This window comes from Chiloscyllium plagiosum, chromosome 4, assembly GCF_004010195.1.
Source record: "Chiloscyllium plagiosum isolate BGI_BamShark_2017 chromosome 4, ASM401019v2, whole genome shotgun sequence".
NCBI classification, from domain to species: Eukaryota; Metazoa; Chordata; class Chondrichthyes; order Orectolobiformes; family Hemiscylliidae; genus Chiloscyllium; species Chiloscyllium plagiosum.
Genome location: NC_057713.1, coordinates 41,136,924 through 41,153,327, shown reverse-complemented (window position 1 = coordinate 41,153,327; position 16,404 = coordinate 41,136,924). Strand labels below are relative to the sequence as shown.

Below are 16,404 nucleotides of genomic sequence, written 5' to 3'. Positions count from 1 at the left end.
GGGAAAGATATAAAAGAGACCTAAGGGGCAACCTTTTCACGTAGAGGATGGTACATGCATGGAATGAGCTGCCAGAGGAAGTGGTGGAGGCTGGTACAATTACATCATTTAAGAGGCATTTGGATGGGTATACGAATAGGAAGGGTTTGGAGGGATATGGGCCGGATGCTGGCAGGAGGGACTATATTGGGTTGGGATATCTGGTTGGCACGGACAGGTTGGACCGAAGGGTCTGTTTCCATGCTGTACATGTCTATGACTCTATGTCCTTTTGGGAAGGAAACTGCCAATCTGAGATGGTTTGCTCTACATGTGATGGGGTTGACTCAACTGCCCTTTGGGCAATTAAGGATGAGCAATAAATACCGGCCAAGCTGGTGATCCCTCCATCCCGTGAATGAATTATAAAAAAAAGGAAAAACCACAACCTCTAACTCATCACACTCCCATTTCAGAATGCCCTGCAGCTGTTCAGTGACAAACTTGACCTTAGCACCAGGAAGACAATACACCATTCTGGAGTCACGTCTTCAGCCACAGAAACACCTGTCTGCTCACCCACCTGAAGTATCCTCTGTCATTGTTGCTTATTCTTTCTTATTCTCCCCTCCCTGTACAGTCAAGCCACTTATGGTGCCAGAAGCTTGCCTCTGACCGCATTCCTCCAAGATACCAGCTCCATCAGCTTTCAAAATTGAATACTGTTATGTACTATGCCAGACCACTCAAAACATTCGTAAGCAGGCAGTCCAGACTGAAACTTTGCTATTTGTTTTGGTAAGTGTACAGTCAAAATTACCTGAAGTTAGCTAGGTTGACTACCAGGTTTTAAAACAGACAAAAATTTATTCACAAAATTATGGAATGAAACATAAAGAGCAGAATAAAGAATACCCACAGAACTCAGTCTATCCAAACCAGACTTAATTATGCTGTTCCGAAAGTACACAACAGTCCCAATAAACAAACCCCTTAAACATAGAGTAAAACTGAAACATAGGCTTACAGGTCTAAGTTAGAAGGGCAGAAAGAGAGAGAGTCTAGCAGCCTGTTTTAGTCCTCTGCTGAACTGAACTAAAACAAGACTTCAGCTTCTGGGACTGACTACTCCCCTTTCAATATACAGGTCACTTCTAAAACGTAAAAGCTTTGGTCTACAGTTTCATCTGTTTACATATAAACAAAACGCCTCTCAGTAAACCCTTTCAACACTGTACAAACCAGTCGATTCGGAGCCTGGACTGTTTTACGACCTCTCTGGAAAAAAAACATAGTATTCTGGAGAAAAGGAACAGCTTTTAGAAAAAAGAACCAGCTTTGTGACAATACTGGTTAGGGAGTGCTCCATCTTCTGCAGCTGGGAGCAGTTCCAGCACATGGTCATTTAGGACACTGGCCATGTTCAGGACTTGCCATACTCCCCAGCTGCACATCCCACCTGGCTGGCCTCTCCTGGCATCTCTTAAACTTACAAATAATGCCTCAGACTAGAATTATTAGTCTTATTTTATTAGACTTCCTACTCTAAGGTTATGAAAAGGTTAACTAAGTTCGCCCCTCTATAATAACTACCCAACAAGGTCATGGCTCCCTCACAGTTTCTCACCTCCAACCACATAGATTCTATCTAGGAACACATCTCATTCAGGGGGGATTAGACTATTTGTGACCAAGACTGCCACACCTTCTCCCTTTTTACATAACTTGTTTCTATTGAAAGCCTTATAACCTGAGATATTAAGAATCCAGTCCTACTCTGGCTTGAGCCAATTAATGCAGAGTTTCTTGTAAATTCTGATTGGTTTCTCTAGAGCTTGAAACTGATCATGTATTTGCAAACTGCCTCTGCAACAAGCTGCTTTATCTTAAATGTAAGCGTGAGCCACAACAATTAATAACAAAATAAGAAAAAAAGCTATGTTAATCATCTTATGGTCAGATTTTTAAAATATGAAAGTAGGAAACCCACACAAACTACTTAGCTCTTTTACTGTCATAGAAAGATTATTTTGCCAAATTTTGGCCCAGGCCACACATTATGAAATCTGCCATGTTATATGCATTCTGGTTCATGCCCCAAATGTCTACTGATGCTTCACCCTAAGACACTTTCTGGACAGTTCTAATCAGTGGTAGTTTGTCTCTCTGGGATAGGTCAAGGAAACAGATAGCAAGCTCACCTCAGCCTGAATGGGTTTCAAAGCCATAATGTTAGATATTATTCTGAATCACATGCTAGCCATCCAACCAACAGACTTAACCAAATTTTATCTACAAGTGCCTAGGTGAACACAGCTGTAAAATACAATGTGTATGCTTCTGAGGTGCCACAATTTATTTTAACAAAGAAACATTTTAGCATAAGATGCAAATGGGGAAGACTGATGCACAAAACTGCAATGCTTCAGGTATATGCTATCAATCTTACAAGAATAAAAACCTTTTCATGGAACAGTCCAGAATTTGGGATCTATCCTAAATGGCAACAGGCCCTCGAACCATATCTGACCATTTCTGGGGGAGGGAAATGAAGGTGGACCACAATCCCACAAAACGAAATCCTGACATCAGCAATGCAGGAGGACAGATAAAGTCAGCAGAACTGTAGCACGTTATTTCAACAGCCAGCCCTTTAACAATTTCCAATTGCCAACTGTAAGTACAATTAAGGCTCAGCTACTGTCTTCAACTTATTATCATTAAGCAAGAGAGAGGAGGTGGTGGTTGCAAATTCACAATTCAATTGACAGCTCTAAAAGTTAATAAAGAATTAGCTGCCTTGAATGTGGGGCAATATATGCAATTCTGTGGGATTTGCCAGGAGTTAAGTACTTGAGCAGGTACTTCATTCTTTACATGTGAGAAAACATTATTTTTAGCCTGTTATTTAAATGCAAAATTATAATTTATAAGCTGAGCTTGCCCTTGGACTCAGAAGATAGCTGAATTGCCTTTGCTTGCCCACGATGAACACATTTCTGTGAAATCCTTTGAAAGTCACCTAAAAGATACACTAGTTTGTTTAAACTAGAGTTAACTAAAAAGCAGAAAGTGCTGAAGAAACATAATACATGTAGCAGCATCTATGGAGAGAGAAACAGGTTTAACGTTTCGAGTTCAACGTGATGATGCACCTCTTCTTCTTGAGTTTGACAAAAGTCATACTGAATTCAAAACATTAACTTTCTCTCTCTACAGATGCCGCCAGACCTGTTGTGTTTCTCCAGCAATGTTTTTATTTACAATTTCCAGTATCTGCAGTATTTTGTTTTTATTACTGAGTGAACTACTGTATTTAATTTTTTAAAAAGCATGTAAGTTGAAATGGAACTGACATGGATAACAAGGAGATGAAAAAGAAATCTTTCACTTGGTAAGTTTGAAAGCAAGGCTGACAGATTGCTGGTGTTATTCAAATTGGACAAATTACTACTTTGCACAAGAGCTGGCAAACAAATGGAATGGGCTGCCAAAGAACTATCAAAATATTACACAGTGGTTATCACAACTGTCATGAGGTATGTTATTCCCTCAACATCAACCAATAAACCATAAGGATCTCTTACTGTCCTAAATAACATTTCTGAAGAGTTAGAATACAATAAAAAGGCATGTTATTAAAACGTGTTCTACAACCAAAGTTAATTAAATATCTAGTGTTCAAAGGCGCTATTTCTAACAAAATGGCGATATAGTGGTGCTGAAAGGGAATGATAATCAGCCCATGGATATCGATGCCAACTGCTGTATTGCCTCCACAATTTACATCAATGAACACAAAGCAGAGTGAGTTTAAACTTACAACATCTCATCTGTTAGACTCAGTTATATATCATGTGATATTTATTCACTGACCAAAGCAGATTTACTGTTTTTAAATTCAATATTATCATATACCAGTCTGGTCTATCATCCTGCTAAACTGCTGATAAAAATCAGGGTAAACTTTTATAAGGTCCCTTGATTCTTCCAGCAAAGTCAGTGTGCTTTAATGGGAGAATCCTCATTGGAATTCACTCTTTTCATCTCAACAATGTTCCTTGGTAAAATGTCACAGTCAGGATCACAGAGCTGAATAAACAAGCAATGAAGGTTCTCCTTTCAGGAGTCCTTGAGCACTGACAATTCTCGCAGTCGTGATGCTTTTAATTGTTCAACTTCAATTTTAGCTCTGAGCAGTTCTTCCTCCAGTACATGTAATCTTTTAAGACTTTCCCTTTTCTCATCAAGGTACAATCCAAATTTCCTTTGGTTTTCTAGAATAAGCTCTTGCTCTTCTGTGGATGCTGCTGGCACTTCAGTCTCATTCCTGGTTCCATAGCGTGGGATGCCCGTTTGATGCTGCTGCAGAAATAAAAGGTCATCTCTTGTAAGAGGTCTAGGAGATGATGTTGAGGGTATTCTAGCACAGGTTGGAGAAAGCGATATATTTGTAATTTGATGAGTCTCTGCCTTGTCCAATCCTTCAAAGCTGTTACTCAGCTGTGGCTGAGTAGTTAACAGAGATTTCCCTTCACTTCGTTTTCGTCCTGCCTCTGGGGCTATCCACCTAGGAAATGCATAAGACTGGTAGCCTGAGGTTCCAGGCTGTGAGTAAGAACTACTAGGCACTTCCATACAGATATCTTTTCTTGAAGCAGAAATCCTTCCATAAGGCCTGTATTAAAATAAATTTTCAAAATTGCATGAATATTTCAGCTCAATAATGACCCAAAGCTTTAGTGCACAATAAAGGTGTTTCAAAATATTTATGATTTGACGTCAACCGCAGCATGTCTTCTTGTGGAGTTTATGAATTTACAAGGTGTAAAACCACATCCAAAGTTTCACATTGTTTATGAACAAGTGTATTCACTATTTTTTAAAACATTGCAATTTTTTAGTTGCTTGTGATTATATGTAGAGAAATAGTTTTCCTGATGGCTACATAAATTTAAAAGCTGGAAGCGGGTAGTACAGATGCTGGAGATTAGAGTCAAGATTATAATGGTGCTGGAAAAGCACAGCAGGTCAGGGAGCATCCGAGAAGCAGGAAAATCAATGCTTCGGGCAAAAGCCCTTCATCAGGTTCCTGATGAAGAGCTTTTGCCCAAAACGTCGATTTTCCTGCTCCTCGGATACTGCCTGACCTGCTGTGCTTTTCCAGCACCAATCTAATCTTGATATACATTTAAAAGGCAATTAAAGGCATCTTACAGAAAAGAGAAGTCTAATTCCCCAACTTTGCCTGAATTAATTCATCCAGTATAGAGATAAGCATGCTAAACTACTTCAAAACTGAAGGGGAAATAATCACAGGGTTCTGATCACAGCTAAACACTAAACCGTTACAGCCATTTCACTTATTCTGCCTGCACCAACTCTTTAAATTAGCACCATAAAAAAAGACTGCAGATGCTGGAGATCTGAAACAAAAAGAAGGATCCTGAAAAAAAAATCACTGAACCCAAAAAAGTGATTCTGCTTTCTCTCCACAGATACTAGCAGTCATGTTGAGTTTTTTCAGCAATTTCCATTTTTGTTTAAAATGAGCACCATAAAATAGTGCCAATCTTCTGCTTTTTCCCATACCCTTACACATTATCTTTATCCAAATAAACATCCAATGTCTCTTGAAGGCCTTGAATGTCTAATGACCCTTTTTTATAAAAACAAAAAATCTGCCATCCTTAATGCGACACCAAATCCACAGCAAAATGGTAGACTCTTTAACTGCCCTCTGAAATGGCTCTAGCAAGGCCCTCAGTTTACGGACAATTAAAGGTCAGCAATAAATGCTGACCCAGCCGGTGACAGCCAGATTCACAAACAAATTAATAAAACACAACTGGCTCGGCTCAGCTCAGCTGGAAGCACATGACTTGGTCGCATGTTATAGGCTGATACTTGAGGAGGCAGTGGCCTAGTAGGCGGCACAGTGGCAAGCACTGTTGCCTCACAGCGCCAGAGACCAGACGAAGGGCCTGTTTCCACACTGTAAGTAATCTAATCTAATCTAATCTAATCTAATCTAATGTCACTGGATTTATAATCCAGACTGCAGGCTAACGTTCCAAGGACATGGGTGCAAATTCCATCATGGCAGATGATGAAATTTGAATTTCAGAAAAATCTGGAATTAAAAACTAGCCCAATGGTGACCATTTAACCATCATCAAATATCATAAGTACTCATCTAGTTTACTAATATACTTTAGGCAAGGAAATCTGCCATTTTTGCTTCGTCTGGCCTACATGTCACTCCAGATGCACAACATGGTTGACTCTCAATTGCCCTCTGGGTGAATAGGGATTGGCAATAAATACTGGCCTAGCTAGCCAACCCACATGCCTTGAATGAGTAATGAGAGTTGTAAACGTTGTCATTTATTGATCTAAGTGTCATCCCCTAAATGGAATACTAAACTAAGATCTTGTCCCAGATAGATGTTGACACCTCTTAATGGAATTTCTCTTGGTGTCTTTTAACCAATATCACCTAAAACAGGTAGACATTATTTATCTAGCTGCTGTGCATAACGTAATGACAAAATTTTGCTTACATTACACTTGACAGAAGACTCCAGAAGTGATTTGTTACCTGTAAAAAACACTTTGGGACATTTCTAGTGTGATGAGGTATATTACAATTGTAAATTATTTCTGTTTCTTCTCTTTAGCAGCAACCAGCAGCATTTGCCAATTTAATTCAGTTGGATGTTTATTACTGGTGTGATAAGGTGATATATCACAACTACTGTCAATGTCTCTGAACTATATGAAAGGAGGGAAAAAGATTCAGGGTTCAACTATTTAACCTGGAATTTCAGCAGCCATTACAACCAAGAAAGAGGGAGGTAAAAACAACGCAAGCAGCCAACCTGTCAACTCTCCAGCTCCATCCTGCATCTGGGTAATTTTTATGAAGGTGGAACCAGCATCGAGAAAACCTTCCTTCTTCTTAACATCCATCACAGCCAGTTGCTCCCTTAAAGCTGAAAGCCACTGATTAGCCCTTTAGTTTCAAGAGATTATCCGATGGCCTTAAGCTCTCTATCCAGTAAACTGGCCACCAAAATGAATGTCACATTGAGTGAATAACTTACATCGTCCACCCCTTCTACATTGTCCTCAATATTCTAAAATGTTTCACAGCTGGTTGGATATTTTTGAGGTATAACGACAGTTATGTAGGCAAAGATGTCAATCAATTTCAATACACCAAGATTCAAGAAACTCCAAATAAATTAGGATGGTATAATCTTTCAGTGATGCAGGATGAAAAAGAGGTTTGTGGGTCAGGATAACAAAGGGAGTTTTCATACTTTTCTGGTAGACAGAGGTTTAATTTACAGAAATGTGAGGTGCTGCATTTTGGAAAGGCAAACCAGGGCAGGACTTGTACACTTAATGATAAGGTGCTGGGGAGTGTTGCTGATCAAAGCGACCTCCGAGTGCATGTTCATAGTTCCTTAAAAGTGGAGACACCGTAGATAGGATAGTGAAGGCGGTGTTGGGTATGCTTTCCTTTACTGATCAGAGCATTGAGTATCAGAATGGGGAGATCATGTTGCAGCTTACAGGACATTGGTTAGGCCACTTTTGGAACATTGTGCGCAATGCTGGTCTCCTTCCTATACAAAGGATGTTGTGAAACTTGAAAGGGTTCAGAAAAGATTTACAAGGATGTTGCCAGGGTTGAAGGATTTGAGCCATAGGGACAGGTTGAATAGGCTGGGGCTGTTTTCCCTGGAGCATTGGTTGTGGAGGAGTGACCATACAGAGGTTTATAAAATCATGAGGGGCATGGACAGGGTAAATAGAGAAGGTCTTTTCCCTGGGGTGGACTCCAGAACTTGAAGGCATAGGTTTAAGGTGAGAGGGGAAAGATGTAAAAGGGACAGAATGGGCAGCTTTTTCACGGAGAGGGTGATGCATGTATGGAACGAGCTTCCAGAGGAAGTGGTGGAGGCTGATACAGTTACAATATTTAAAAGCATCTGGACGAATAGGAAGGGTTTAGAGGAATATGGGCCAAGTGCTGGCAAATGGGACGAGATTAATTTAGGATATTTGGTCGGCATGGATGAGTTAGACCGAAGGGTCAGTTTCATGCTGTATATCTCTATGACTATCTTTTACATCCACTTCAGAAGACACATGACACCTAAATTTATTGGTTTGTCTTCAACAATGCAGCATCTCCAAAATATTGGATCAAACGTCAATTCAGACTATAAACTCAAATCTGAAACTAATTGAACCAAAACCTCCTCAGAGGCAAGCAGGTGATCAACTGAGTCAAGATAATACAATACATATTTAAATCTAAATCTTGGCAGCAGAAAAGTATAATGCAAAGTGCAACTCACTATAGGGGAAGTAAAATAGGAAAAAACCCTAAAATGTATTTAGGGTCTTTATTTTTGAAAATTTAGGAAACTCATTAAAAGTTGTCTCGAAAAGCAATTAAACTTACGTATTATATTGGTTCAACAAAGGTGTTATTTGGCCATTACTTCCTCTTGCCATCTTAAAAGTAGGGATAGTTTTCTCTTCCTCAACATCAATAGCTTCTGATTTCGTAATTGCTTTCATGGCGTTTCCTGGTTCTTGATCAGCTATATCCCAAACACACACTTTAATAGCAGCTTGTTCCACATACTGATGAAATTCTTCTTCAGTCATTCCTTCTGGTGGCACAACCTCTTGTGATGCACTGCCTGATGACTGACTTCTGCCATCTATTTCTCCATGTGCTTGTTGCAGAAAGGGACCATGACGAGCTTTCCACCTGTTGATCCAGCCAACAGTTGGAACAAAATTTCTGATCTGCATAGCATCTGCCAGGCCCTTGGCCTTTGCAGCCAAGGCTTCATCTGAGACAACTACATGTTGTGCTCTGGCAACCTGGAACCACTGTAAGAGGGCAGTATCCACATCAGTATCCCTCCCTTCTCTTTTCCTTTTACGATCTGGATTGCTGTTATTGTGCCATTCCATTAATACTTTTTCCTTGTTCTTGATTAGCCTGGAGATGACAGGCTGTGTAACACCAAAGCGCTTTGCCAATTCCATCTGGGATATTTTTTGCCTCTGAAGCAATTCAAGCACTTGAATCTTCTCAGATAAAGTAAGTTCCTTCTGTTTTTTTCTTGTGGATTCCATGGTGTAACTGAACTGTTCAGCAACTAAACTTTGCACTGAATAATCTAGAGCTCTGACTTGCTCGTTTAAATCAGACTACCTCCAAAGGCCAGCCCCCACTTCAGAAACACACCCAAAACCTGCTTTCTTAGGTAATGATGTGCAAAAGGGCCCATTCAGTTTGAATTTTTAGAGTAATGAGGTGCTGAATGTCTCTATTGTGCAGCATAAAACCCTGAGTCTTGCATAATGCTAAACCAGGGGTCAAGGAAGGTCAGACTAATCCCTCAATGACTGTGTAAGAAACGCCCAGCTAATCCATTGAAGCTGTTAAGTGTATAATGGAAAGCTGTCAATGGCCATTATTCTACACATCTGCAACTACGTATAAACTTATTTCCTATAAACTTAGCTGTTCTGAAATGTGTGCAGCTGCAGCACAAGTTTTAAAAGTTTATACAATACTCTGAAATAACCTTCATACACAAACTGCAAACTCACATATTCCATATCTATTTTTAAAGCTCACTTGCCTATCTAGTAAACATGTTGTAAAACCATATAAACTTTGAAAGTTTTGCCACTTTTTTCTTCCACATTAAACCTACAATCACGTGTTTTGTATACAAATGCTACTGACCTCTACTCTTCACCCCTAGCTCCTACCAACCACTGCGACAGGAACGAAGCTGTAAGGGGGGAGGGGAGAAAGAGATTCCTTCACTATCATTAGTACAATACAAAACATGGACTTTAAATCTCACAAGGAAGGCACCATTTTAAAAATCTTTAGAGCTGAACTGTGCACACAACAGATTGCTTTTTACAACTGAACATTCAAAAATAGAAATTCGAGTTTTGTAAACTGCATCACCTTCTACTCTAATTATGATCCATTCCTTTCCTGAAGATATTGACATAAGGTCAGGTATGTTTACATGCATGTCTACAGTCTTACAAAATCATGGCCTTTTAGCTGTTCTTCACATGTGAGGCTTGTCTGGGGTAAATGCAGCTGAACCAAATTATATTCTCAGCGCATGCTTGCACATGTACATTTTCAGACAGTATTCACTGTAATCATAATTCAGATAATTTTCACTGTTCTGTGCAAGGGTACTAATATAATTTTAACACTGAATTCTAGTTGAAATCTATTAACTAAACATGGAAATTGAAAACAGGCAGTTACTAGCTAAGCATCACACCAGGCAGTCCATTTATCTGTGGGGCCATTGGTAAAGTCTGAGCCACTGTTTGTTTTTTTTGTTTACATGCAGTAACAAGACATAATGGTTCATTGCATAAGTGAGAATCTTATTAAACATTAGGGAGATTATATAAACTGATTTTATACTGCAGATATTTCATTCTTATAATACAGAGCACATTCAGAAATAGGTAAATTAGGCATACATAGTTTCTGCAAAATCACACTCAGGATCATCATCTGCTAATGATTAGTGTTATCATTAGCAGAAGAGGCAGAATGAGCCCTCAGCCGATCGGGTTATAGTTGATCCATTTACAAATGGCAGTGAATATTATTTACCTCTTAACTGACAGCTGGCACTTAAATCGTTCAAAGCAGGGTTTAACTTTCCTTAGGATAATTCCCCTGAAAGCACGTGAATCATGTCATTTTTCAATGATATAGTGTAGCTGTTACACGAGGCAAGCCTTGAGTTGAAACAAAGATACAAAGAAAATGACACATAGATGAAGGTACAGGTAATGTTGAGGAGGCAGGGAGACTACAGAATGACTTGGACATGCTGCAGAATGGGCGAAAAAGTGACAGATGGAATACAATGTGGGAAAGTGTATGGTTATGCACTTTGCTACGTAGAATAGAGGCATAGATTACTTTCTAAATTAGAAAGGCTTTGGCAATCTGAAGTACAAAGGCACTTAGGAGTCCTATTTCAGGATTCTTAAGGTTAGCATGTAGATTCAGTTGGTAGTTGAATGAATGAATGACTTATTTATTGTCACATTTATCTTCAGAGATATAGTAAAAAGTGATATAACCACAATCTGGCACCATTTTGAGATACTGTACAAGAAAAATAAAAAGCTAGAAGGTGATGAATCTGTAGAATTCATTGATGCAAAGGGCTAGAGAGGCCAAGTCATTGAGAGTATTTAAGACAGAGATAGATAGGTTCCTGATTAGTAATGGGATCAAACATTACGGGGAGAAGTCAGGAGAATAGAGGTTGGAAACTTGTCAACAAAGATTAAACGGTGGAGCAGACTCCATGGACCTAATAAAAAATGAGAAAGCTTGTTCTGTGTTAGCACCTATGGGAATGAGTAATATTTGTGAATGCAGAGCAAAATAATATCATACATCAGCCTTTAACTGTTTAAATAAATACAGCTCAAGTCACACAATGTCACCATTTTGTTTTAATACCCAGTGCTGCAAACAGTAGAAATAAATCGAGTGATCAAAACAATCCACATTCTCAATAAGATACATAAAATTTGCACACTACACCATGTTCTGTAAATTTATTCCTTCCCTTCAATTAGTACGCACACATTGAATGCTTTAAGTCACAGGATAATGAATTTGCATCTCAATGATATACATAGTATATCTGCACAGTACTACTGTATTTACAAGGCATGTCATTGCTATTCTGTACACAGCCCTTTCAGAAATCCAGCCAGGATAATTCCCTGCAGAAAACTATTCAGTGCCACAAAGAAAGGATCACCACTTCATACTGCTATGTTAGTCAGTTAATTAGTGGGAACTCCACAAGAATACACTTTAACTGCAACACTGATAATGATAATGGAACTCAGCACTCAAACTTATCTGGCTTGCTAACCTTTAAACCTTTTCATTTTTCAGCCAATAAATCATTCAATATATGAAATTCAGAAGCAATAAATGCTTACACATACAATAATTATGAACAGCAAGACAGCTGGTGGGGAGGAAAGCAAATTAAATTGAATCTATGGAACCTCAATTCAGCATAACATTTGTTGGAATGCTATTTCTATGAATCTAAGATTTTTGATTTACATATATTGCTGGGTTAATTTTTTGATGCATTACTTGATCTGCACAAAGAACTTGTGAAACAGGGAAGCTGATTTCTGTTTGAACATGGAAAAGGAGCAAAGAGTTTCTCATGAGTGGTGAAAGGACAAAGCTAAGCTTCCCTTTCAATTTGTAGCTGGTAGTCTGGTATCCAGCCATTTCATAGTACATACATTTTCAGAGAAATAGTGAAATACAAAGACAATTTCAGTACATTCATAATCATTTAATGTTGCAGTTGACATTTCAGTTTTCTGATCATAGATCTGATATTGGAAGATGCTCTGCACAGGTTAGCAATGAAAATAAAATAGTTGGTGACCCACGGATAGTAATATTTTCTGTTGGCAGCATGTGAGAGAAAAAAAGCCCTCCTATGATGGTTTGCCATGTTGCCATATGCACTAATGCCATCAGTAACATTACAGCAGCATAACCGGCACAGGAACAATAATGGGTGGTAGCGATGCAACACAATTCCAACATTAAAAAATGTAAAGACATGTAGACAAAGTAGTGTATTGCAGTTGGCTAACTGTAGTTTAATCAAGTCACACAACATGCAGTTCCAAGGTGATATTGCCTTTATTTCAGAGTTCTTTGAATGAATAACACAATAACAATTTGATTATCACAGCTCTGTTACCAGAACAAAATATTCCAGTTTACCTTAGAAATGACAGAACAAGCCATTAAATAGAAATTAGGATGTGGAATCTAATCCTTATCCAAAATATTAAGGAAGGTGTACTGATGTTTAGGTGGGCAATGCCTATGACCACTAAAATGTAGCCCCCAATGGTGAGGCAAAGATACGGCTGTGAACAACAAACCAAAGGCAGAATGGGAATTTTATGGACCGGGAATTGTAAGGCTGAATTAATGGCAGCAAGAAGAAAAAGAAGAAAAGAGACAGACTTGTAGAAGTTTAAACACATGGATATGGTTTTTACATTTGAGGTACTGGCATTCCAAGATCCAATCCAGCAAGGATGAGTGAGTTGGACCAGATGAATGATACGACATGGATCCAATGTTTGGGTTAGTGAAAGCTTGCATATGGTTGAGTGGTTGGGAGGCAGGCCAGAACAACACAATAATAAACTACCCTGCAGGTTCCATGTTCAGATACCAAAGCTAGTTTAAAAATGTAAAATTACCACTCTGAAGAAGTTTAAAATGAAATACAGGTTGTCTTTTTAAAAAACATTATTCCTTTTTCACATCTAAGTTCCGTATTCATTCAGAAATTAGAAACATTCCTGTGTTCATCTGTGGAGTGCAACAACAACTGAAAATAATGCAATCACTTGGTAGTACTGAATTTGAATATTGTTGAAAAGACATATTGCTGAAAATGTTTGTCTAGAGACAAAAAAAACTGCAGATGCTGGAATCCGAAATACACAGGCAGGAGGCTGGAAGAACACAGCAAGCCAGGCATCATCAGGAGGTGGAGAAGTCAACATTTCGGGTGTAACCCTTCTTCAGGACTGGGGGTGAATGTGGGGGGAGCTGCAGATAAAGGAGTTGGCAGGGGCAGGGTGGTGAAGTGGGGGAGGTGAAGACAGGTAAAGGGTACAACCTGGTTGGTCAGTGGGAGGAATGAATCCGATTGGTGGCAAGGAGTAGTGGAAGGGGTGGGGAGGAGAAGGGGTGGGGAGGGGAAGGGGGGGTATTTGAAATTGGAGAACTCAATGTTGAGTCATCCAGGCTGTAGGCTGCCCAGGTGGAAAATGAGGTGTTGTTCCTCCGCACTGGAGGAGGTCAAGGATGGTCATGTCAGAAAGGGGAGTGGTTGGGGAAATTGAAATGGGTGGTGACTGAGGGGTCCGGTCAGTCCCTGCAGCATCTGTAGGTTTGTAAAAAACTGTCTCCCGCAACAGTCTCCAGATGAATGTTTTCTACAAACCTACAGACTCCCATAACTATCTGGACAACACGTCCTCCCACCCAGCATCCTGCAAGAATTCCATCCCATTCTCCCAATTTCTCCACCTCATCTGCTCGGACAAGGAGACGTTCCAGTCACGAGTTTTCCAGATGTCCACCTATTTTGAACAATGTGCTTTTCCTCCCCCTGTCTTCCAGACAGCCCTTCACTACACACCTCCATTCCCCGTTCCACTGCTATAACCCCCCCTTCCCCAACAAATACGCAATAAAGACTGAGTCCCCCTGGTCCTCACCTGTCACCCCACCAGTCTCCGTATCCAACGCATCATCCTTAAACACTTTTGCCAACTCCAAATAGACCCCACCGCCAAGAACATCTTCCCCTCCCTACCCCTCTCTGCCTTCCACAAGGACCATTCCCTTCAACAGTCCTTGGTTTGCGTCGCTCTCCCCACCGAACTAGCAGACACAATGGGCTGAATGGCCTCTTTCTGCATTGAAAAGGTTCTGTGCTTCTAAGTCATGCTCTGGATCAGATTGTGTCGCTGATTAAGAGTCAAAAGGTGTGGTGCTGGAAAAGCACAGCCAGCCAGTCAAGCAACATTCGAGGAGCGGGAGAGTTGACGTTTCCCAATATTCCTGATGAAGAGGTCACTTTCCCCCTGTGTTGCTCATTAACAATTGTTCAATTAACTGGTAAATTAGACTTAGATTTGTCACATGCATATAAAAATACAGTGAAAAGTATCTTTTTACATGTTAGGTGCAAAGTGTCACTACACTCTGATATCGTCTTGAAGCACTGAATATAATGCAAGATTTTACTGCAACAAAGTTCATCTTTCTGTCTTCTTCTTGATGCTCCACATCAGCTGGGGTATCTGAAATGGGTTCCTGAATCTGTAACATGCTCTGGGGTCTCAGTTGTAGACCTCTGCCACTGCCACAATCGCAAATGCCGTGTCCAAGCTGGAGCCAAGCTGGGCTTGGGAATGTGCTGGTTCCATACATCCTGTTCCTCATCCAACAGTTCTCTAAGATGCTGCCGCCCATTAACAGGGTCCTCCACCATCCCTTTTGTCAACTCTTCCATTCATTCAAGTGCCCAGGCCTAGCTGCGGACCTGGAGCCTTTGATCAGCCTGCAACGCCAGGCCAGGACAGTCAGCCTGGGGTCCTGCACATCACTCGCTGGGAGACCCTGGGCTGTGTGTGGAGATGCGTCTAACGGATCCTGGTATTTCTGCCCACTGCCGCCAGAGATTCTCTCCTTCACTTGCCACTCTCCAGAGAAACTAAAGAGCAAAAGCAAAAGGAAAAGAGAAAGAAAGTAGACAGGAGCCCTAGGCTGAGCCCTATTACTCTGCCACCATCCTGGAGTTAATTTGATATGAATGTATAAAACTAGAAATTGCTAGAGAAACTCACCAAGCATGGCAGCATCTGTGGAGAGAAAAAAAGTTAATGTTTCAAATCCAGTGACCCTTCATCAGATCTATATTTAAAATGTTGACTTCTTTTTGCTCCAAAGGTGCTGTCAGACCTGCTGAGTTTCTCTAGCAATTTTTTTGTTTCAGATTTCCAATATATGCAGCTCTTTATTTGATTCTAGATAAAATTACTTGCCCGCTAACAAAGATCTCAAGTGTTGCAATGCTTTACCTTTTTGATATGCAGTATGTTCCAATGTAAAAACCAGAGAATGTCTGTGGGTAATGATTAAGTCAAGTCTGTACCTCACCATGGGGTAGGTATGCTGCCACCATCCTCTTCACATCAAGGAGTCTGCAGGGCCTACTAAGTACAGTGTGATGGAGTAAAGCTGTCTCTTGGTCTAACTAAAATGGGCTCTTGTTTAAAACAAGTAGTTTATTACATGTTTGCAACTATTTACAAGTTACACTGACATGGTAAGCATTATAACAGAGGCCATGACCTCATTAAAATGCTACCAGGCAAATTGTCGGAATGAAATAAGTGGCCTGCAGTATCCCTTTAAGCAGCATGTCAGGCTGCTTAATGACTGGTATAATTAGCCAGTGCATAAGCTCTGCCCAATTGAACCTAAATTTCACTTTCGGGGTACTACAATTGACAAATTAGATTTGTTTGTATTTTTTTAAAAAGAAACCTAATGCTTATTTCAAATGGGTGTTTTGGATTATTCCAGCAACTTTTTGCCCCTCCATCATCACATCATGCTTCAATATCCTTTGCTCCTTCCCAATACTTTGCCACCTCCGCTCCTATGGTTCACTTTACTTTCACAATCACAGTACTTTATGAGGCCAAGTTTGGCAGTGTAAATTTGGTAATTGCAAG

At 40.0% G+C, this 16,404-nt stretch overlaps 2 protein-coding genes across 4 annotated transcripts in view; both read right to left on the bottom strand.

The window, feature by feature from the left end:
- Positions 1-16,404, bottom strand: part of rad54b (RAD54 homolog B) — a 210,414-nt gene that overhangs the window by 117,082 nt on the left and 76,928 nt on the right. The window lies entirely within an intron of this gene.
- LOC122548990 lies at positions 3,242-9,467 on the bottom strand. Its single transcript, XM_043688058.1, has 2 exons — positions 8,459-9,467; positions 3,242-4,657 (listed from the first exon to the last, which is right to left on the bottom strand). Exons 1-2 carry the CDS (start codon positions 9,145-9,147, stop codon positions 4,102-4,104), a joined length of 1,245 nt encoding a protein of 414 aa, XP_043543993.1. The 5' UTR covers positions 9,148-9,467; the 3' UTR covers positions 3,242-4,101.

Bases quoted from the DNA above. Each gene is read 5' to 3' on its own strand.
- LOC122548990 (XM_043688058.1), bottom strand. From the start codon at position 9,147: ATGGAATCCACAAGAAAAAAACAGAAGGAACTTACTTTATCTGAGAAG. The intron at 4,658-8,458 runs GTAAGTTTAATT...ATTTTAATACAG, and splicing joins TTGTTGAACCAATATAATAC to GCCTTATGGAAGGATTTCTG.